The 23,750-nt window shown below is 45.9% G+C and overlaps 1 protein-coding gene across 2 annotated transcripts; it reads right to left on the bottom strand.

Moving 5' to 3' along the window:
• Positions 1 to 1,972: 1,972 nt before the first annotated feature.
• On the bottom strand, positions 1,973 to 22,450 carry pcif1 (phosphorylated CTD interacting factor 1). Of its 2 annotated transcripts, none has more exons than XM_079682225.1 (16): positions 22,303 to 22,450; positions 19,311 to 19,459; positions 17,094 to 17,218; positions 15,605 to 15,730; positions 14,537 to 14,676; positions 13,836 to 13,990; positions 10,322 to 10,469; positions 10,147 to 10,230; positions 9,672 to 9,771; positions 7,148 to 7,307; positions 6,360 to 6,529; positions 6,189 to 6,275; positions 5,917 to 6,101; positions 5,740 to 5,833; positions 5,476 to 5,651; positions 1,973 to 5,227 (listed from the first exon to the last, which is right to left on the bottom strand). In XM_079682225.1, the coding sequence occupies exons 2-16, from the start codon at positions 19,426 to 19,428 to the stop codon at positions 4,915 to 4,917; spliced, it is 2,181 nt and encodes a 726-aa protein (XP_079538351.1). In that variant the 5' UTR covers positions 19,429 to 19,459; positions 22,303 to 22,450; the 3' UTR covers positions 1,973 to 4,914. The 2 variants fall into 2 exon arrangements, with proteins under 2 accessions (XP_079538351.1, XP_079538352.1); XM_079682226.1 differs by having other exon boundaries at positions 22,308 to 22,435.
• Between the last annotated feature and the right edge of the window lie 1,300 nt (positions 22,451 to 23,750).

Consider the following 23,750-nt stretch of genomic DNA (forward strand, 5'->3'; position numbering starts at 1 on the left):
GAGAGAGAGACAGGTGGAGAGAGAGAGACAGGTGGAGAGAGAGAGACAGGTGAGGAGAGAGAGACAGGTGAAGAGAGAGAGACAGGTGGAGAGAGAGACAGGTGAGGAGAGAGACAGGTGAGGAGAGAGAGACAGGTGAAGAGAGAGAGACAGGTGGAGAGAGAGACAGGTGGAGAGAGAGAGACAGGTGGAGAGAGAGAGACAGGTGGAGAGAGAGAGACAGGTGGAGAGAGAGAGAATGTTTATTTTATTTAAATATAATATTCCTGACAGTAAAAACAAAATGATTCAGATTAATTTCAGACTAGTAGTTCTCCCTTCCTGTGAGAGGTGGCTGCTGGGTAATGATGCTGGACGGACTGAAAGGACTACAAACATGGCGTCTAATTTAAAATTCGAAAAGAAAAAACAAATACGAGATGAACCTCTTGGAATAATCATCACAATACATTATTAGAGATACATCTTTCTCACAATGAAGGACTAGGAGCTAAATACATTTTGTTTTCATAACTAAATAATTTATTGAATACAAATCCTAAAATAAGAAATATTTGTATTAAACTTATTGATACAGGTCTTAACTTGAAAAAGAATGTAATATTTTTGTAATCACGAGACACGACATGTTTTGTCCAAAGGGAGACTTTTATCAGATTCAGATCTCAGGATGAATTCATTAATCAAACATCTCCTGCGACGCAGCTTCACCAAAGTGTTCTTTCACCAAACATCAAAGGACTCGTCCAACGTTAGCCTAGCTTAGCACGACGACTGGAAGCAGGGGGAGAAATGCCAGCTTCAAATAGTTGAAACATAATAATCCAGATCTACAGGGAACACAACATCCTAACATGTGGGACTGCTCCTGAACACAAAACTCTAAAGGTAGAAGAAACATTTAGAGATTCTCTGCAGCGCGATGAACAACGTTTATGGAACAACACAGACTGCAAGCAACTAAACATGACATCATGAAAAAGATATAACATGTGGGAGGAGAGAGAGAGACAGGTGAGGAGAGAGAGAGAGACATGTGAGGAGAGAGAGAGACAGGTGAGGAGAGAGAGAGAGACATGTGAGGAGAGAGAGAGAGACATGTGAGGAGAGAGAGAGACAGATGAGGAGAGAGAGAGAGACATGAGGAGAGAGAGACAGGTGAGGAGAGAGAGACAGGTGAGGAGAGAGAGAGAGACAGGTGAGGAGAGAGAGAGAGACAGGTGAGGAGAGAGAGAGAGACATGTGAGGAGAGGAAGAGAGAGACAGGTGAGGAGAGAGAGACAGGTGGAGAGAGACGAGTGGAGAGCGAGAGAGAGACAGGTGAGGAGAGAGAGACTGGTGGAGAGAGAGAGAGAGAGACAGGTGAGGAGAGAGAGAGAGACAGGTGAGGAGAGAGAGAGAGACATGTGAGGAGAGGAAGAGAGAGACAGGTGAGGAGAGAAGAGACAGGTGAGGAGAGAGACGAGTGGAGAGCGAGAGAGAGACAGGTGAGGAGAGAGAGACTGGTGGAGAGAGAGAGAGAGAGACAGGTGAGGAGAGAGAGAGAGACAGGTGAGGAGAGAGAGAGAGACATGTGAGGAGAGGAAGAGAGAGACAGGTGAGGAGAGAAGAGACAGGTGAGGAGAGAGACGAGTGGAGAGCGAGAGAGAGACAGGTGGAGAGAGAGAGACAGGTGGAGAGAGAGAGACAGGTGAGGAGAGAGACAGGTGGAGAGAGAGAGACAGGTGGAGAGAGAGACAGGTGGAGAGAGAGAGACAGGTGGAGAGAGAGAGACAGGTGAGGAGAGAGACAGGTGGAGAGAGAGAGACAGGTGAGGAGAGAGAGACAGGTGATGAGAGAGAGACAGGTGGAGAGAGAGAGACAGGTGGAGAGAGAGAGAATCCAATTAAATTAAATAAAAAATCTCAAAGAATGTTTACAAACAAAACAAATATATTTGGAACACTAATAATAACAACAACAACAACGTTGATGAAAAATGTGGGAGTTGCATTTTATTTGATTACATTGTAATAACACGTGCAATATGTAATAACCACCCACGATGTCTTCATCAACACAACCACGATGTCTTCATCAACACAACCACGATGTCTTCATCAACAACCACGATGTCTTCATCAACACAACCACGATGTCTTCATCAACACAACCACGATGTCTTCATCAACAACCACGATGTCTTCATCAACACAACCACGATGTCTTCATCAACACACCCACGATGTGTTCATCAACACAACCACGATGTCTTCATCAACACACCCACGATGTGTTCATCAACACAACCACGATGTCTTCATCAACACAACCACGATGTCTTCATCAACACAACCACGATGTCTTCATCAACACAACCACCATGTGTTCATCAACACAACCACGATGTCTTCATCAACACAACCACGATGTCTTCATCAACACAACCACGATGTCTTCATCAACACAACCACGATGTGTTCATCAACACAACCACGATGTCTTCATCAACACAACCACGATGTGTTCATCAACACAACCACGATGTGTTCATCAACACAACCACGATGTCTTCATCAACACAACCACGATGTCTTCATCAACACAACCACCATGTGTTCATCAACACAACCACGATGTCTTCATCAACACAACCACGATGTGTTCATCAACACAACCACCATGTGTTCATCAACACAACCACCATGTGTTCATCAACACAACCACGATGTCTTCATCAACACAACCACGATGTGTTCATCAACACAACCACGATGTGTTCATCAACACAACCACCATGTCTTCATCAACACAACCACCATGTGTTCATCAACACAACCACGATGTCTTCATCAACACAACCACGATGTGTTCATCAACACAACCACCATGTGTTCATCAACACAACCACCATGTCTTCATCAACACAACCACGATGTCTTCATCAACACACCCATTTAAAACATCAGAGTCCACTGGAAGGATCCAATCAGGTCTCTAGAAGACACCAGTGGTTAGGACATACAGCATGTGTTACTACCCGCTCTGCTGAGTCATGACGCGGGTTAGGAGACGACGGGGATCTGGTCTCCAGCTCATGTGTTACTACCCGCTCTGCTGAGTCATGACGCGGGTTAGGAGACGACGGGGATCTGGTCTCCAGCTCATGTGTTGTTGGCGCAGCGGCAAACACCCGTCTGAGAAACATTCAGGATGATTTTGTCCAAAAGGTTTCATGCACAACAAAAACCCAAATAACGACAAAGCATAAAAACAGAGAGACGGGCGGAGAGTTATAAAAATAATGCTGTTAGACTGACGCACACACACACTTCTACTTTTACATACAAGGTCATATAGATTTTCTTAATAACACTTTGGTTTAGTTTAAAACAAACTATTATAGACTGTATCAACACTTTTACATCTCTTTTTAAAAATGTTCAATTAAATCAAATAAAAAATAACAATTACATTTGTTTTTTCAATCAATTTAACAGCAGATGAGCAAAATATCAACAGACTTCATATCAGTTTAACTGTACAGTATCTACAGTCAGCCAATCAGAGGACAGCTCCCAGAGACAGTGACCCAATCAGAGGAGAGAGCCCGGAGTCAGGCAGCCAATCAGAGGATAGTTTCTGAACAAAGTCAGCCAATCAGAGGACAGTTTCTGAACACAGTCAGCCAATCAGAGGACAGTTTCTGAACACAGTCAGCCAATCAGAGGACAGTTTCTGAACACAGTCAGCCAATCAGAGGACAGTTTCTGAACACAGTCAGCCAATCAGAGGACAGTTTCTGAACACAGTCAGCCAATCAGGACAGTTTCTGAACACAGTCAGCCAATCAGAGGACAGTTTCTGAACACAGTCAGCCAATCAGGACAGTTTCTGAACACAGTCAGCAAATCAGAGGACAGCGTGCTGTGAAAGTCCCTCGGAAACAGCCCGGAGACCGTCAGCCAATCAGAGGACAGCGCCCGGGGACAGTGGGCCAATCAGAAGACAGTGTGAGGAGTCTGCCAACCAGAGGACCTCATATTGTACAATATGAAGCACGAAATTAAGGGTGGTTTCAGAAAAGTAAAAAGGTAACCGTTGAGAAAGATGAATTTAAATTGTCTTAATTTGTCATCATCCCCTTGTGGTCAATCATGTGATTTCATTGTGTGCATTGCAACAGTAGCTACAAAGTGAATATTCAGAGTGGTACGGGGAAGCTGTGTTTATGTTGTGGTTAAACAGAGTCCTGTCTAATTCACTTCTCATGACTCTGAAACACAAGTTAAAAAAAGACATCTGTCCTCTCTGACCGGTTCGAGTCCCGCCTGTTCTCTCACTTTCATTATTCTGCCGCCTTTCCGTTAACGACCTAACTAACCTGCTGTGACTCCATGTCCCACAATGCACCACCTCTGAGAGATGTGCACCGATTGGCCAGGCCTTCCCAGGGAGGCAGGGCTTGAAGAAGAGTCCAATAGAAACTATAGCTGCCTTTTTTTCAACCAATCACCAAGCCCTGTCTGTCGGTGGGGGGGACCAATCACATCACAGCTGAGTGAGAATGTTTTTATTGCTGGAGCTCCGACATCTCATTGGCTAAGCCACCACCTGGACATGAACATACGCTCCAGGCGACGTGATGTCAGATATTCGACCAATCAGAAGAGCTGCTGGCGGCTGCAGAATGGCATTGTGGGTATGTGGACAAATGCTACAGGTGCTGGTGAGGGACAATCTGAAGAGACGACGATCAAAACAAACAATGAAAAACAGAAAACTGTACACGGGTGAAGAGGAGACACTTTTTTACACGGCGGCCATTTTTTCTACAGGACCCTTGCCGCTGCTGCTGGTGACATCACAGCACTCTGCGGCCTATCAGCAGGCTTAGGGGCGGAGTCTTTCTCTATGGAGACGAGGCCATTTCTTTTACACAGCGGCCACTTTTTCTACAGGACTGCTGCTGCTGTTCGTGTTGTTGCCGTTGTTGTTGTTGTTATCATCATGGCTACCTGGCGACATCACAGCACCCTGCGGCCTATCAGCAGGCTTAGGGGCGGAGTCTTTCTCTGTGGAGGCGGGGCCAGGAGAGGACATGGGCGGGGGGCAGGAGGGGGAGGGCTGGTACGCCGCCGTGAGCTCGGCCAGGCGCTCAGGGGTCGGAGCCCACTTAGAAAAACCAGCGTCGTTCTGGAGGAAGATAACTGCAGTCCCATGGACCGCCCGGTAGTACATCTCGTCTCTGGAAGCACACAGAGACACAGTCATGTAGGAGGAGGAGTAGTGTACATCTATTTACATGGATTTCCACTTCTTGCACAATTCTATATTTTGTTTGTTTGTATTTTATTATTTATGCTGCGTTGTGGGAGGAGCTCAGGTCATTGCCATTTCTACTCTGTAGCTGCTGAGCATATGAGGACCTTTGAGGACCTTTGAGGACCTTTGAGGACCTTTGAGTCTTGAATCTACATGCAATAGCATCCATACCTCTTGCAGATGTGCTGGCTGCCGGACCGGTACTCGTGTTCGAACGCTGTGACGGTCATCTGGTGCCGGAGGAACCGACTGGCCTCCATCCGGGTCAGAGCTGGGGTCACGGGGTCGCGCCACTCAGGGACGAAGACGATGAAGGACAGCGGCTCAGAGGACTTCTCCAGCAGACCCTAGAGGGACCAGAGACCCAGTACAGCCCGGTTTAAGACCACCCACCTGTGCTAAACCTGTCAGGTATGAAACAGTAACTGGACGAACCTCAAAGTGTGTCACCATGGCGTCCATCAGCTCTTCACAGAAGGGAGGGTTGGCTTCAAAGGAGCCGCTGACCGGACAGAAAGACAGGAACGGCCTGAAAACACACAGAGGGTTAAAAATACTGCAATATATATTGGGGACAGTAATTACTGTAACACCACACACTGCAGGTCTCACCCTCTGGATCCGAAGTATCCGTCGGTGTCGGGGAAGGCGGAGCTGAACTGTTTGAAGTAGCAGTTGAGCGGTGAGGCGAAACACTCAAAGGAAACTCCAAACTGTCGCATCAGCGCCTCGAACACGGGAACCGGCAGCGCCCCCTGCAGGCCGCTGCCCTCGTTAGCACCGCTGCCAAACAACACCTGAAACACACACACCTCGTTAAGCCCTCCTCTACCAAACATAGGCTGTCAGGGGAGCTCAGGGATTGGTTAATACAGTCAGCTGACCTGGTATCTCTTCAGGAGGCACCAGACTCTGGTCAGGAACTTCTCAAAGCGAGGGTCATCGATGCAGCTGTACCTGTACAACAGCTCCTGAGAGACAGACAGGGGGGGTCATTACCCCTACATGTTGCCGTGGTGATGTCAGTACCGCTACATGTTGCCGTGGTTACTCACCAGTTTGCTGAAGTGACCTCTGTTGACCTTCACCATCTCCCCTTTGAAGCGCAGGCAGGCCACGTCGTTCTCAAAGTGCAGCTCCACGCGGGGGAGGGGGGGCGAGGGGGGGGCCAGACGCACCGGGAAGCAGTACACCAACCTCTGCTGGGGGGGGGAACCACTGGCCTCTGAACACACAGAGAGACAGACACTTAGAACACACACACAAGCAAACAGCTACATGTGGGGGGGGATTCAGGTGTGTGTATATGCGTATGTGAGTGTCTCTGTCTCTCTGTGTTATAAGTGGGGGGGTCCAGGAGCAGGCTTAGGTGTGTGTGTGTGTACCTGTGGGGGGGTCTGGCAGCAGAGCCAGGTGTGTGTGTGTGTGTGTGTGTGTGTGTGTGTGTGTGTGTGTGTGTGTGTGTGTGTGTGTGTGTGTGTGTGTACCTGTGGGGGGGTCTGGCAGCAGAGCCAGGTGTGTGTGTGTGTGTGTGTGTGTGTGTGTGTGTGTACCTGTGGGGGGGTCTGGCAGCAGAGCCAGGTGTGTGTGTGTGTGTGTGTGTGTGTGTGTGTGTGTGTGTGTGTGTGTGTGTGTGTGTGTGTGTGTGTGTGTGTGTGTGTGTGTGTGAGAGAGTACCTGTGGGGGGGTCTGGCAGCAGAGCCAGGTGTGTGTGTGTGTGTGTGTGTGTGTGTGTGTGTGTGTGTGTGTGTGTGTGTGTGTGTGTGTGTGTGTGAGTACCTGTGGGGGGGTCTGGCAGCAGAGCCGTGTGTGTGTGTGTGTGTGTGTGTGTGTGTGAGAGTACCTGTGGGGGGGTCTGGCAGCAGAGCCAGGTGAATGCTCCTCAGTCTGCGGCTGTACTCCACAGACAGCTGGTAGATCTTGGAGCAGATTCCCTCCACTGAGTCCTTGGCGACGGCGGTGAGGTGAGGGCCGCATTGTTTCCTCAGGTGCTCCAGACGGTCCTACACACAGGAAGAACATTACATCACCAGGGCTCGACATTAAGGACTGCCCGATGGCCCGGGGCCATCTACTATTTAGCTCGGGCAATGAAGCCTCACCTGCTGGTTGCCCAATCGGGCAATCTATTATGCCAGTCTCATGCAGCTCGCGGATCCAGTAATGAGTGACCCGACAGTGAAACTAAACATATCTATAACTAGTTACGGTAGTTTGAGAGGTCATTAAAATAGCTACGTGTGATATTCTAACCTGGAGTTTGTGTTTTGTCCGCTCACCGCTGCATGTGATCATGCAGAGCTGCGTGTGGACTCGTCAGCAGCAGCTGATCTCTCTCTCCCGTCAGATTAGACTTCACTCTCGTTTATGTCCATATTGATCAGATCCAGCTAGTTCTAGCTAATGATATGACTACCTGCTTATTAAAAGACACCTAAACAATAAGTGTTGCTATGCAACCGGGTGAGGCCACAAAGTATAGCGCAGCATTATGCATTTGTTTACATGCCCACCAGAACCCCGAGGCATTACCAACAGATCAACGCACAATCGACCCAGACAGCACATCTCTTTCTCCACATTAAGTGTTAGACATTAGAATGGACTCTTCTTGTCTGTCACATACTCTTCTTGTCTGTCACATACTCTTCTTGTCTGTCACATACTCTTCTTGTCTGTCACATAAGTGGCGCAACTGAAGCGGTATTGCGCTAAAGGGAAATTATTTTGACCGAAGAGATTTAGATTTGCCGGCTAACGGGAACTCTGACGTCGCCATGTTGTGTGCTTCGCGGATGCGCTCGGCTCCTCTCGACTGCTGCTCGGGTCTGCTCGGTCAGCTTCCGGATGAGGAGGCATTCGTTCGACCAACTTACAGTAGATAACATTACAAACATTTTGAACAGGGGCCATAATAGTGTAAATAATGTTTGTTTTGGCAGTTACAACTGAATGTAATGTTTTCTACTTTGTTACATCTGGGAAGGCATTTGCCTTCATCAGATGGAAAGTGTCTTGACCAACAACTGAAGTATTTCTTATAGCTATGCAGGGCATCCAAGAGAGCAGACACAAACAAGAACAAACAAACAAGTGAAATGAAGAATAACATTGAAATTGAACAATATAATATTGTGGTGGTTCATCTTATAATTCAGTCTATAGAATGCACCAGACAGCATCTAAGACCTGCACAAATCTAAATGTTCTAGGGGGAGGCCCCCCAAACCCTTCGTGCCATTTCGTCCACGCGCATTTTTCAGGGCAATCTCTATTGGGCTCAGGGCCATCTAAGCCGTGGTCACAAGCTAGCTCAAATGTGATCTCCAAACCAAACACCGTCACTTCAAAACAGGAAATTTTTGAGAAACACTGCACAGAGAAATCTCTAAGAGCTACTGAGGAGCTGAACTCCTAGCCAAATTGAGAGACTTGTCATTACATATTAGGGATTGGCAATTTGAAAGCTAAATGTATATTTGAATATTTGAATATTCGACCCCCAACCGAAATGTATATATGCTATAAAAAAAAAAAAAGACGTGGGAAAAATGTTGAAAATAAATGAAATTATTTTTGAAAAATAAATAAATACATGTTCAAATAAGTATAGAAACAAAGTCAAATGTATTGAACTGGTGATCACACTTTGAACAGTTGACAGCTATAGGCCTACCGCTTTCATGATTAAAACATAACTTGTAAAAATATTCATAACTCATTTTCGAATAACTGAATAATTTCGAATATTCGATTAATCGTTCCCATCCCTATCACATGTGCTATAATAGACTACAATGGTTCATTTAGTAATATTGTTTCAATGTGAACAATGTGCCATGGCTCCAAAGAGGTTGAAGAACACTGCAATCTGCAGGATAGGACACGTCTGCCATCTAGTGGCTGTTCTTTTTGTAAAGGACTAATTATTAGAGGTTATTACAGGGCTTAGTTGAATACCCAATAACGCACAGCTGCTAAGCAGAATAATGACCGTTGCTAAGCAGAAGCAGACAGACAGGAAGCGAACACTAACTGGAACACGGTATGGGCTCTGTAGTGTTTATGGACTTGTTGGAAACTGTGAACAGACTTGGACAGAAAACATGGATCAGAGATGCCTTCATTTGAAATGCACTTGTTGTTGTCGGAGGTCCAGCCGTTGGTGAGCAGTGGGGCGGAGTTTACTTTCTTCAAGGAAGCAAAACGACAATTTTGAAGTCCATGAAATCACTTCCATTAATATGAGGAGTCGAGTCGTTATTGTGTTTAGTATGTGGACGTGTGATAAGCGGGGGAATGTGCATCGAGGAGTCTTTCATGAAAAAAAAAAAGGGGGTCTTCGTGAATGACCACCAACTGCTCACCATGTAGTCCTCCTTGCTGGCGGAGTGATCTCGGCGCAGCCAGCTCATGGTGTCTTCGGCGTTCCACTTCACCACCTTCCTGCTCTCCGGACTGGCATTCCTGCAGGTCAGAGGTCAGAGGTCAAAGCAGAAATAAACAGGACAGAGCTATGATAGCTCCGAGGATGGTGGGAAAAGAGCTGAGTTGTCATTGGTCGATCTTCTTTAGAGAAGACCAGGAAAAGGATGGATACACCGATTGTGTTTCGTGTATGACATTAAGATCGAAATAGGCACGCGACGACTCTAAATAATAATGATCACGATACCATATGCAGATTGAAACTAAAGTAACCTGCTCGTTTGGAAAATGTAAAAAGTAGAACGTTCAGGTATTTGTGTTCAAAATGTAAGAAGTAAAAAGTACTGATACCAGAACAATCTACTGAAGTACAGTATCAGAGTATTTGTACTCCCTCCTCTGATGGTGACCTACCTGGAGTCGATCATCTTCTTGGCGGCTTCAGCGTATTTAAAAAGAAGCTTCCGGGCCTCCTCTTTGTATTTAATACGGGCCAATCTGAGACACACACATAAAATACAATTCAACGTTAGAACAGAGAGGCGGGTTTAAGGAGACACACTTTGGGTCCAGACGGGCAGACCGGTACCTGATGGGAATGTCGTTCATGACCTCTCTGAACATGGAGGGCGAGATGACCGGGTCGCAGTCACTCGGCAGGAAAGTGTCCTGACCTTTGTCGATCACTTTCCTCTCCAGCAGCCAGCGGTTAAACGACTCTCTGGGCGGGTCGATACCTGAACACAGAGAAAGACTTAGAACCTCAGGGAAACACTATCAGGTCCTGGGGTTAGGGTCAGGTCCAAGGTCAGGACCATTTCATATACAAACAAGAAGTGTTAGGCTGAGTGTTTTTCCCACGTCAACACCAAGAAGTTCCACCTCAAGTCCCACCTCAACACCAACAAGTTCCACCTCAAGTCCCACGTCAACCCCAACAAGCTCCACCTCAAGTCCTACGTCAACACCAACAAGTTCCACCTCAAGTCCTACGTCAACCCCAACAAGCTCCACCTCAAGTCCTACGTCAACACCAACAAGTTCCACCTCAAGTCCTACGTCAACACCAACAAGTTCCACCTCAAGTCCTACGTCAACACCAACAAGTTCCACCTCAAGTCCTACGTCAACACCAACAAGCTCCACCTCAAGTCCTACGTCAACACCAACAAGCTCCACCTCAAGAACCAGGTAAAGACTAACAAGCTCCACCTCAAGTCCCACGTCAACACCAACAAGTTCCACCTCAAGTCGTACGTCAACACCAACAAGCTCCACCTCAAGAACCAGGTAAAGACTAACAAGTCCCTAGGTCAAGACTAACAAGTTCCACCTAAAGTCTCACGTCAACACCAACAAGTTCCACCTCAAGTCCCACGTCAGCACCAACAAGTTCAACCTCAAGTCCCACGTCAGCACCGACAAGATCAAACTCAAGTCCCACGTCAGCACCAACAACTTCCACCTCAAGTCACAAGAGTAACAAGTCCCAATGTCAAGACTAACAAGTCCCTCGGTCAAGTTCCAGGTAAAGAATAACAAGTCCCAATGTCAAGACCCAGGTAAAGACCAACTAATCTAAGAAGTGTCAGGGTTGGAGTTCGTCCAATGTCAGGACCAAGAACGCTTACAAGTTCTGGGGTTAATCTCACATCAAGTCCCATGTCAGGACCAACTCATCTACGAAGTGTCAGGGTTGGAGTTTGTCCCACGTGGAGTCGAACAAATCCCAGATGAGGACTAAGAATTATTTCACTCTTTAGATCAGTTTGTCCTGACCTGGGACTTGACGAAAGACTAACCGCAGGGCTTGCAAGAGTTCTTGGTCCTGACCTGGGATTTGTTGGTCTTCAGGTGGGACAAACTCCGACCCCGACACTTCTTGGATTAGATGGTCCTGACCTGGAACTTGACATTGGGACTTGCTGGTATTGACTTTGGACTTGTTATTCTTGACCTGGGACCTCTTAGGGTTAGTCCAATGTCAGGATACAATGTTCAAAGCTGCTTCAAGTGACAAAACTCTTGTTCAGCTCAATTCTTAATGGAGGCCACATGTACTGTTCATCAATAGCAAGACATCTCAAACACACGCAGTTTACCGGAGTAAACACACAGAGTTTACCGGAGAAAAGAAACAGAGTTTACCGGGGAAAGAGACAGGCATTACGTGAGTGGGTTGAGGAGAGCTAGCTGCTAACGGAGCCAACAGCTGTCCGATTTTCAGCTCTGGGAAGCCAACAATCTAACAAATCTCAGGGTTTCCCACACAGACTATACTTGGGCGAGGCGCCCAGGTATATTAACGGCCGCCCAAGTATATTTCGCGACCCATTTAGTTGGTTTTTTTGTATTCGTCCGTGACCACGACGCCATCTGCGATCGATTAACTTGTGGACAATGATCCCTCACTCCCTTAATCTGATCTCGCCTCCTTCTGGCTTGTTAAGTGGCCTGCTTCACACAGGGTGACTGGCTGTCTACATGATGTAGCCTGCCGACATGGCTACTGTCATACAGATCATAAATCAAAGCCCTTGATTGGTCTCTGTGTGTCATTCAAGCTCGGGATAACTACAGCTCAGGTGAGGTAAAGGACTCTCTGAGTGTTTAGATAGTTCACTTAGTCTAAGTTCTCAGTGGGTCTCAAACGGTGTGGTCACCATTTATGTAAACACATATTTCCATTTGAGTGGGTAGTGATTGGTCTAATGGATAGTGAGGTGGGCTGAAGATCGGAAGGCAGAAAGACGTGGGTTTGCTATCCTGGCTCCAAAATGGTGGAATGAGCTCCCCATTGAAATCAGGACAGCAGAAAGCTTACACATCTTCTTCAGACTGAAAACTCATCTCTTTGGACTCCACTTCCAGAGATAGAATTACTAACAAAGCACTTATATACTAATAAAGGGCTGGCTGATCTAGAGCCAGTTGAGTAGCACTTGAAATGTTTGGCTCTATGAAACCTGATGAACTTCTATGATTCTGTTTTCTTCAAGGTTGTATCTTCCTGGTCGAATGAACTTATTGTAAGTCTCTCTGGATGAAAGCGTGAGCTAAATGAAATGCTGTGAGTTCAAACCCCCCAGGAACACCTCCACTAGTGAGCCCTTGAGTCAGGCCCTTAGTTACTCCAGGGGGAATGTCCCTGTAATCGCTCATTATAAGTTGCTTTGGATCAAAGCGTGAGCTAAATGAAATGTAATGTGATTAGTAAAATATGCATGAATCAATAAATAAAAAGTTAACTAGGTGAAAAAAGGTAAGATACACTTTTAAAACTTGTTGAGAGCTAAAACTAGTCTTTGCTGCTGCCTCAAAGAGGAGCAGGAGGGAGACGGGAGAGGCTGGTTCAGGAGCACAGACACAACTATAAAGGAACCAAGAATAAATAAATAAACAAGTTTCAGTGTTTTTTTCATATTGGAAATGGGAAGTTATTGGTTATGGCCATAATTTTATGATTATTGAAATGTATACAGTTCTGTTTCATAAAGGTGTTTCCATAGATCTAGTCTCTTTATTTTCCCCTCAAAGTGCACCAGATTGATGCTTTTAACTACAACATTAAAAAACAAAACTTACCGGGGGAGCATGCCCCCGGACCCCCCTCGAGGACTTGAGGTCAACCCCCACTTAAAATCACATGGATAGGTTCCTAAATATATATATATTTTTTAAATAGTAACCCATGTCCATATGTTTATGTGTGGGCAGATTTAAACTATAGGGCTATCATTATGGGCCCTGCCTGTACCTGTTCGCTCTGCCATCGCGTGAAGGTTCTGCTAACAAGCGACCAACAGAAAGGTTAATGTTATTGCACTTCACCTCAACCTACAACCTACAAGTCCTACAAGTCCTGGGGTAAGTCTTAGGTCAAGTCCCAGGTTAGGACCAACTGCTCTAAAGAGTTCTTAGTCCTCATCTGGGACTTGACGTTGGGACTTGCTGGTATTGACGTGAGACTTGTTAGGGTTAGAATTAGTCCAATGTCAGGACCAACAAATAAAAGAGGTCTCAGTTCAAGACTTCCAGAGCAGGAAGCTGTACAGAACCATTGCGCGTGCGTGCGTGCGTGTGTGTGTGTGTGTTGGGGGTACCTTCTCTCTGGTGGCACAGCTCGTGGTAGTGTTGACGGAGTTTGGTGACCAGCTGGGCTCTCTGCAGCTCGATCTCAGGGTGGGGGTGCAGGTGGTTGGCGGGGGGGTGCTCTCTGATCACAGCATTGGTCTGAACATCCAGATCCCAGTAGGTCCTTGAAAAACAAACAACAACAACAACAACGTTAAAACTCCAACATTTTGATTTAATTTATTTAGAACGTGTAAAACAATACAAAAAATTATAATGAAATTAATCATGACAATAATGATACTGTACAAACCTAAGCAGTATCAAATACAAAATATAATTAATTATTTTACGTAGTATGTCATATTTTACAAGACAAATATAAAAGAATGTCTTTTACATCCACCATCCAAAATACTGGTTAATTTTTATTAAAAAAACAAAAAAAACAACGAAATAAAGGCCTGACTTAGTTTTCACAGAACTCTGCCGTAAAGAAATGTCTACTCCCTAATTGTTCACCGTTTTATTTTTTTGTCTCTCATTTGTGTCATCATGTGTATGTTGCTGAGAAGAACTATGAACAGATTTGTCATTCATGTAAAGATGCAATGTACAATATGCTGTGACAATGTTTCACACTCAATGCCAATAAAAAGTAAATTACAAAAAATATAAACACAACAAATAAAAAAATGATTGGATGTTTAATGGAGGAGCGTGGACTCACACAGCTGGTCTGTATGGAGCAGGGGCGGGGGCGGGGCTTGCAGTTGTGGGCGTGGCCGGCGGGGCCTGTTTGTCCTCGGGGACGGCGCTCCAGGGTTTCAGCCCGGGGGTGCTGGGAGAGATGGGAGTGGTGGGCTCCACCTGGGAACAACACAGGGTTAACAGTGATTTTTAAATTTACACCAGGGGGGTCCAAACTTCTTTCTTTTTTCTAATCAACTAAGATTTGCTAGAAAATGCTTCCAACTTTAATTGACTGAATGCATTTGAAGAGAGGGCTTATCAACACATGAATACTGTGTCATATATGTTTACATTTATATTTAAGAAGTACAATATAAGACAAGCACAAGTTTCATTTGTGCGCCGTATTCCATTATACTTTCAGAATTTGCTGATAGTAGTCCACAGAGAATAAAAGATCAGATCAGATGGACCTTTATTAATCCCCGTGGGGAAAGTCCGTAGTTGAACAGCAACAGGGTGAGAATGAAAAACAGGACAGATTCACACAAATTACTGATTAATACAATTCAATATCAAGACAACAATTAAATGATATACAGTTAAGTAACTATAAAATAAGAAATGAATTCAAATGATCATATATACATATTGGATCATATACATATTGGATCCTATATACATATTGGATCATATACATATTGGATCATATATACATATTGGATCATATACACATATTGGATCATATATACATATTAGATATACAGTGTTTCCCCTACCATTATCCTGGAGGGGCGCTGGGCTCTTTTATTAAATAAACTAAACAATTTCATTTTAAGTTGTGAGTTTAGTGTTTTTGACCCCAAGAAACACTGATGCACTAATCAATAACAATAATCCACAGCTCCTCTCTTCACCCACCCCCCCCCCCTGCTCAGGCAGCACCCCCCCCAAAGCAGTAAACCTAGGGGAAACACTGATAGTATTTTATGTAATCAACACAATTGTTCTTGAATCTTATGCGACATTGTGATCTGGATTCAAGGTGTTTAATAAAACAATCTTTATTGTAGTTTTGTATCTAATGTCGTCATGATGTTGGTACCTTGGGTCTTTTGATGCTGTTAGCCCCCGCCCCCTGCTCCTCAGAGTTCCTCCTCTTCCTCTGGCCGTTACCGAGGTTACTGTCCCCCCCCTCTGCAGGCGCCGCATTCAGACCTAAAGGATCAGACTGCAGACAGACAGGCAGGCAGACAGACAGAGAGACACGCAGACAGACAGAGAGACAGACAGGCAGGCAGACAGGCAGACAGAGTGACAGACAGACAGACAGGCAGGCAGGCAGGCAGAGAGACAGGCAGGCAGGCAGACAGGCAGAGAGACAGGCAAACAGACAGACAGACAGACAGACAGATAGGCAGACAGGCAGGCAGGCAGACAGACAGACAGAGAGACAGGCAGACAGACAGACAGACAGGCAGACAGAGAGACAGGCAGACAGACAGAGAGACAGACAGGCAGGCAGACAGAGAGACAGGCAGACAGACAGACAGATAGACAGAGAGACAGGCAGACAGACAGAGAGACAGACAGACAGACAGAGAGACAGGCAGACAGACAGAGAGACAGACAGACAGACAGACAGACAGAGAGACAGACAGACAGACAGGCAGACAGAGAGACAGACAGGCAGACAGACAGAGAGACAGACAGACAGACAGAGAGACAGACAGACAGACAGGCAGACAGAGAGACAGACAGGCAGACAGGCAGGCAGACAGACAGAGAGACAGGCAGACAGACAGGCAGACAGACAGAGAGACAGACAGACAGACAGAGAGACAGACAGACAGACAGACAGGCAGACAGAGAGACAGACAGGCAGACAGGCAGGCAGACAGACAGAGAGACAGGCAGACAGACAGACAGAGACAGGCAGGCAGACAGACAGAGAGACAGGCAGACAGACAGGCAGACAGACAGAGAGAGTTCTTTACATCACGATTCATTTTCCTGAGGTATTCAGAGCTTTCATTGAATATCCCTTTGATGACACCTTTGCATTTTCTGAATATCTTCTAAATCTCTTAGGCCACGTTTACACAGAGACGAAACGGGTTGTATCCGCTACAGTTCTCTATCGTATAGATGGTTAAAGTAATCCTCTACATTCACTGCCAGTGAGCCTCAAACTCACGTTTATTTATCAGGAACATTGCTCAATTAATATATGATATGATGTATGATGACTAAAGAATATAATCAAACCTATTGAGTGTTGAGACTAACTTCCTGTTGTTGTTGTTGTTGTTGTTGTTGTTGTTGTTGTTGTTGTTGTTGTTAAACCAGACTGTTAAACACCTGAGGTTTTGAAAGAACATCCATAACATTCATCTGTTTGCAACTTACTAATTATTCATTGAATATATCATATTCAAATTACTTGTATTATATAGACTCTATTTTATTTGAATTTACTTGCACTATTTAAAGTATTTGATTGTGTTGACCTTGGATGTTCATTGATATATCTAAACTGTATCTATGTACAAATGACAATAAAAGCCTTGAATCTTAAAGTAAAAGTGACTCACAATCACGTCATGCTGACCCAGCACCGGCACCTCCCACAGGCTCTGATTGGTGAATCTGTTAAAATAATACGGACGGTTCTCCCTCCGAGACCAACACTTAGACCAGCCTGCCTGCACCAGTTCATCTGTGGAGAGAGAGAGACAGGTCAGAGAGAGAGACAGGTGAGAGAGGTCAGAGAGACAGACAGGTCAGAGAGACAGACAGGTCAGAGAGGTCAGAGAGAGAGACAGGTCAGAGAGACAGACAGGTCAGAGAGAGAGACAGGTCAGAGAGAGAGAGAGAGAGAGAGAGAGACAGGTCAGAGAGAGAGACAGGTCAGAGAGAGAGACAGGTCAGAGAGACAGAGAGGTCAGAGAGAGAGACAGGTCAGAGAGAGAGAGAGAGAGAGAGAGAGAGAGAGACAGGTCAGAGAGAGAGACAGGTCAGAGAGAGAGAGAGAGAGAGAGAGAGAGAGAGAGAGAGAGACAGGTCAGAGAGAGAGACAGGTCAGAGAGAGAGACAGGTCAGAGAGACAGAGGTGAGAGAGGTCAGAGAGACAGACAGGTCAGAGAGACAGAGAGGTGAGAGAGGTCAGAGAGACAGACAGGTCAGAGAGACAGAGAGGTGAGAGAGGTTAGAGCGACAGACAGGTCAGAGAGAGAGACAGGTCAGAGAGGTTAGAGAGAGAGAGACAGGTCAGAGAGAGAGACAGGTCAGAGAGACAGAGAGGTGAGAGAGGTCAGAGAGACAGACAGGTCAGAGAGAGAGACAGGTCAGAGAGGTCAGAGAGAGAGACAGGTCAGAGAGAGAGACAGGTCAGAGAGGTTAGAGAGAGAGACAGGTCAGAGAGAGAGACAGGTCAGAGAGACAGAGAGGTGAGAGAGGTCAGAGAGACAGACAGGTCAGAGAGAGAGACAGGTCAGAGAGAGAGACAGGTCAGAGAGGTTAGAGAGAGAGAGACAGGTCAGAGAGAGAGAGAGAGAGAGAGAGAGAGAGAGAGAGAGACCGGTCAGAGAGAGAGACAGGTCAGAGAGACAGAGAGGTGAGAGAGGTCAGAGAGACAGACAGGTCAGAGAGACAGAGAGGTGAGAGAGGTTAGAGCGACAGACAGGTCAGAGAGAGAGACAGGTCAGAGAGGTCAGAGAGAGAGAGACAGGTCAGAGAGAGAGAGAGAGAGAGAGAGAGAGAGAGAGAGAGACCGGTCAGAGAGAGAGAGACAGGTCAGAGAGAGAGACAGGTCAGAGAGAGACAGAGAGGTGAGAGAGACAGAGAGGTGAGAGAGGTTAGAGCGACAGACAGGTCAGAGAGAGAGACAGGTCAGAGAGGTTAGAGAGAGAGAGACAGGTCAGAGAGAGAGAGAGAGAGAGAGAGAGAGAGAGAGAGAGAGAGAGAGAGAGAGAGACCGGTCAGAGAGAGAGAGACAGGTCAGAGAGAGAGACAGGTCAGAGAGAGAGAGACAGGTCAGAGAGAGAGACAGGTCAGAGAGAGAGACAGGTCAGAGAGACAGAGAGGTGAGAGAGGTCAGAGAGAGAGACAGGTCAGAGAGAGAGACAGGTCAGAGAGACAGAGAGGTGAGAGAGGTCAGAGAGACAGACAGGTCAGAGAGGTTAGAGCGAGAGAGAGACAGGTCAGAGAGGTTAGAGAGAGAGAGACAGGTCAGAGAGAGAGAGAGAGAGAGAGAGAGAGAGAGAGAGAGAGAGAGACAGGTCAGAGAGAGAGAGACAGGTCAGAGAGGTTAGAGAGAGACAGGTCAGAGAGGTTAGAGCGAGAGAGAGACAGGTCAGAGAGAGAGACAGGTCAGAGAGGTTAGAGCGAGAGAGAGACAGGTCAGAGAGAGACAGGTCAGAGAGGTTAGAGAGAGAGAGACAGGTCAGAGAAAGAGAGAGAGAGAGACAGAGACAGGTCAGAGAGGTTAGAGAGAGAGACAGGTCAGAGAGAGAGAGAGAGACAGACATGTCAGAGACAGGTGAGGCACAGAGAGAGAGAGAGAGAGAGAGAGAGAGAGAGAGAGAGAGGTCAGAGAGAGAGACAGGTACAGAGAGGTCAGAGAGACAGACAGGTACAGAGAGAGACAGGTACAGAGAGAGAGAGAGACAGGTACAGAGAGAGAGACAGGTATAGAGAGAGAGACAGGTACAGAGAGAGAGAGACAGGTAGAGAGAGAGAGAGAGAGACAGGTACAGAGAGAGAGACAGGTGCAGTTAGAGACAGGTCAGAGAGAGAGAGAGACAGGTTACCTGGCAGCTCAGGTGGTTTGGACGGAGAAAGGGGCGGAGCCTGAGAGGAGGCGGAGTCAGAGGGAGAGGCAACTGTGGCTGCCTCCCCCTTCACAGATCCCTGGCTGTCATTGGACATTTCAGCTCCTCTTCAGAATGACGTCATCGACCTGCGGAGAGGAAGACAGTTTAACTTTCAAAATGAAACACAGCCTAGGAGTCAGTTACCTTGGAATATTAGACAAGGAATTTCAATTATCTTTTTAAACAGTAGAGGGCGCACCCTACATTTACATTTGATAAAAAGAAAAGAGAAAATATATTTTTGAGATATATCTTTTCTTAAAGGGGACCTATCCTGCTGATGTTCAGGTGTATATCAGTATGAAGTACTCAGATCTTGAGTAAAAGTAGAAGTACTCAGGTCTTGTACTTTAGTAAAAGTAGAAGTACTCTGATCTTGTACTTGAGTAAAAGTAGAAGTACTCAGATGTTGTTCTTGAGTAAAAGTAGAAGTACCCAGATCTTGTTCTTGAGTAAAAGTAGAAGTACCAGAGTGTAGGAGTACTCTGTTACAGTAAAAGTCCTGCATTCAAAATGTTCCTCGATTTCCAATGATCGAATGTAATTGTTTGCCTGAATGACCATCGTAATCGAGCTCTTTGAAGATCCAAAAATCCACGGTTTTCAGAAAAATGGCTCATATGCCAAAAAATAGAGGAGAAAATAATCATAGCGGTAGGGAATCACCCGGTGCTTTATGATGCGTCCCTGTTCACCTACCGGGATACAAACTGGAGGAGCCAGGCATGGAGGGGGGTGGCAGAGACAGTGGGTGGAACTGGTAGGTTTTCGCCTGTTTGGGGAGTTTATATCCAGTGTACTTCGTTTGAATGGACAGCTAGCAGGCATAGACAGTATTTAGCCAGCATGGAATGTTGCGTAAAATAGCACCATAGACATTAATGTCATAAATGTTCATCATATAAAGTGTGACATGTAAAACCTATTATGCAATTGACAGGAGAGATTCGTGTGATTGGTTGTTGGTCGCGTTGCTCATATAAACTCCCCAAGCTCAAGATACGCCCACCGCCAAGCGGGAACGCACGCCGCCGTGTGTAGGGGACGTAACGGCTCCTACACACGGCGGCGTGCGTTCTCGCTTGCCGGCGGGGGGGGCTGAAACTCGACCAACAACCAATCACATGAATATCCCGCCCCAGACACACAAGCACGCGGTTTGATTGGCTAGAGCTTGCACTGGCATATGATTTGATTGGCTGACGCTTCCGACGAGGCGGCAAAAGTAGAACATTGCTCTACTTTTGCAGCAAGCACCGCGAGAGAAGCTACGCTTTGCTCCCGAAATGCAGTTCGGTGAATCGTGACGTCACCCCATTCAAAGTGAATGGGCAGAAGCGTTGAAGCGGCAACGCACGCCGCCGTGTGTAGGGGCCATAACGGCCCTTCCACACAGCGGCGTGCGTTGAAAGCTTCACCATTCACTTTGAATGGGGTGACGTCACTTTCCACAGAACTGCATTGTGGGAAGCGACGCGGATTTTTGCTGGCGTGGCTCGCTGCAAAAGTTGAGCAATGTTCAACTTTTTAAGCCTCGGCAGAAGCGTCAGCCAATCGAAACATATGCCAGTACAAGCTCTAGCCAATCAAACCGCTGCTTGTGTGTCAGGGGCGGGAGATTCATGTGATTGGTTGTTGGTCGAGTTTCAGACACGCCCGCCGGCAAGCTTCAACGCACGCCGCTATGTGGACGGGCCGTAATACCTTTGTATTGCATGTATTTTTTTTATTTGTAAAAATGTCAGTTAAAGCTTAAAAGAATAAAGATATTTTTGTTATCTAAACGTTTGACTTCTTTCTTTTATAATGTTGGAATCGAAACGGGGAATCGATAAGCAGAATCGGAATCGATACATTTCAGAAGATACCCATCCCTACTGCAGGGTAGCTTGAGAATTTACTCCAGGTGGAACTAAAGTCTGATTCAACACTTGACTATATTTCACATCATTCATCCAGATCTGTAAAGTAACTAAAGGTATTAAATACAGTGGAGGAAAAGTACACCATTTACCTCGGAACTGTAGTGGAGTAGAAGTACAAGGTAGAAACACATTGAAATACTCAAGTTAAGTACATTAGACGTGTAATTGAACTTAGGCTACATGGTTACTTTACAGCTCTGAGAATGATGTGCTTAAGCAGCAGGTTAACAGGCATTGCACAGGAACTGTAAACACACAGAATCAAACCCAGAAGAGGAATAAACATCTAAAGCAAACAGGAATATACTACATTACACTATGAATGAACTACAGTATGTCATATATTGTACTGTAGTGACGGTGTCAGACCGTGTGAATGTGGCGGTAAACTGAATGATATTTAGATTAGATCTGATCACAGAAATCAAAATGTCGATATAAACCCCAGTTAACACTCAGTGTGCATAAAGTGTTGAATCAGAGCTTTATGGGTGTTATTTATTTGATTATAAAGGTTCTTGTTTTGCTCTCATACGCAGGATTGAGCGCTCCGACTACGCGCATGCGCAGAGCAGCTTTCCAAACAAACACGGAGGAGAAGAAGGGGGGAGTAAAAGAGGGAGGGGGAGTAAACACAAAGCTGCGGCTGCTCTCCGGGCTCAACACTCGGTCTCAGACGCGCTCACAGCCGGTCCACAGCGGGCCGAACCGACCTATATTAATCTAAAAACCCGGACTAGGGATAATGCCTCCTGTATTTCTCTCCGTTTAGTACATTAACTGCGGCCCGCTCGCGGAGCGACAGCTGCTGTTTGGGCGCCACTTCTCTCACAAGATGGCGGACACGCCCCTGCCACAGCGCAGCGCTCCCGCTCCGTGTTTTTAAGGTTTTTCTACAGACTTAAGCCGCTCTACGGACCGGGAGTCAGGCTCCTCAGAGAGAGGACACCTTCCGCCGCATGTCGGTACCGGGAGAGGGTCTCTGCGGGGCTGCCGGTGCTTACCTTGCCTGTTTAAGTAGCGCAGAGTCTGTGGTTCAGTCCTCTTGTTTCTGTTCCTTCGCTCTCTCCCTCCCCGCCGCTCAGACATCTTTACAGGGAGCACGGGAGACACACTGCGCATGCGCAACGGTTGTCCCGCTTCCTGTTTACAAACGTCTTGTCCGTTGCGCCATTTTGAGCAGGTCATAACATGTAAAAATACGACAAGGCGTTATTTAAAAGCCCTATAAAGCCTGTTAGTGCTGCACAGAGAAACAAATAAATAAAATACAAATATGAGGACGTGTGTGAGTTTTCAGTGGGTTCTGTTGTGAATAAAACCGTCATTTATTTTTCAAAGGTTTTCAGATATTTTTCTATTTAAATCAGTAGAAATATAAAGGTCTAAAAGAACTCAGATGAAAACAATCAACAAATAAATCATTTTAATTACACAGGTTAGCTGTGTGACGTCATTAAACAGGAATGAAAAATGTAAAAACCAGATGCAAACAAAAGGAGTAAACAAAACAGAAGAAATGTAACTAAATGTAAACAGCTCATAATGTCGAACTGAGGGAATTAGATCATAAATAGATATTATAAAATATGTTTAGTGTCCATTTTAACAAGTATACATTAAAGGTGGAGTAGGTAAGAAAGGAGAAACCAGCTCGAGTGCGCTAGAATTTGAAAGTACACAATCGGAAAAATCTGCTCCTTCGTTCAGACTTCCTTAAAGAGCCCCTCCTCCAACTCACACGAACGCGCTCATGACCAATGAGGGCACGAGATAAGTTTGTGCACAGATGGAAGGCTGACAGGCAGGTAGGCCATCCAGTTACTTTAGCCGGGCCGGTTCAGATGATTGGTCGTGCTTTTTACAGCACTACGGCTTACACAGATGACGTGTTTTTATTATCAAAGCATTTAATATATTCATTGCTATCGGGATGTTAAGAGCATTCAATGGAATATAACAAGTGTTTCTGAAGGGAATTACCTACCCCACCTTGAATGTATGTATTCATAGTTGAATGACTTAAACCAGGGATGTCCCAACTGCGGCCCGTTGTCCATCGCAACTGAGGCCTGTACTACGAATCCAGAACAACATACCCTGGGTGTTTGAGTTGACTCACATCTACTGTATTCAAAAGCTAAAGTTGCCTGGTATAGGCTCACACTCAACATGAAGAGTCTAAATGAAGCTCAACCCCAATAAAATAAGTACTGACATTTTGTGCACATTTGATTGCATTATATTTCTACTTTCACACAATTATTTTTGAGGTCTTTACTGAACTTTCTTTGAAATGATTTTGGTTGTTTGGTCTTTGAATCCCCATGCATCTGCCCTGCTAATACTGCTTCTGGGGAACAAATACAGTTATATACTATGGTGTATAGTTTGTGCTAGTGTGTTTCTCAACCCAAGATCACAACAGGCCCTTTAGGGTGAAGCTGGGGGA

Source organism: Notothenia rossii (genome assembly GCF_949606895.1).
Source record: "Notothenia rossii genome assembly, chromosome: 5".
Lineage (NCBI taxonomy): Eukaryota > Metazoa > Chordata > Actinopteri > Perciformes > Nototheniidae > Notothenia > Notothenia rossii.

Excerpts from the sequence above, each read along its gene's own strand:
- pcif1 (XM_079682225.1), bottom strand. The coding sequence starts at position 19,428 with ATGTCCAATGACAGCCAGGGATCTGTGAAGGGGGAGGCAGCCACAGTT. Across the intron at positions 14,677-15,604 it reads ACAGCATCAAAAGACCCAAG|GTGGAGCCCACCACTCCCAT; the intron begins GTACCAACATCA and ends TGTTGTTCCCAG. Across the intron at positions 9,772-10,146 it reads AAGAAGATGATCGACTCCAG|GAATGCCAGTCCGGAGAGCA; the intron begins GTAGGTCACCAT and ends TCTGACCTGCAG.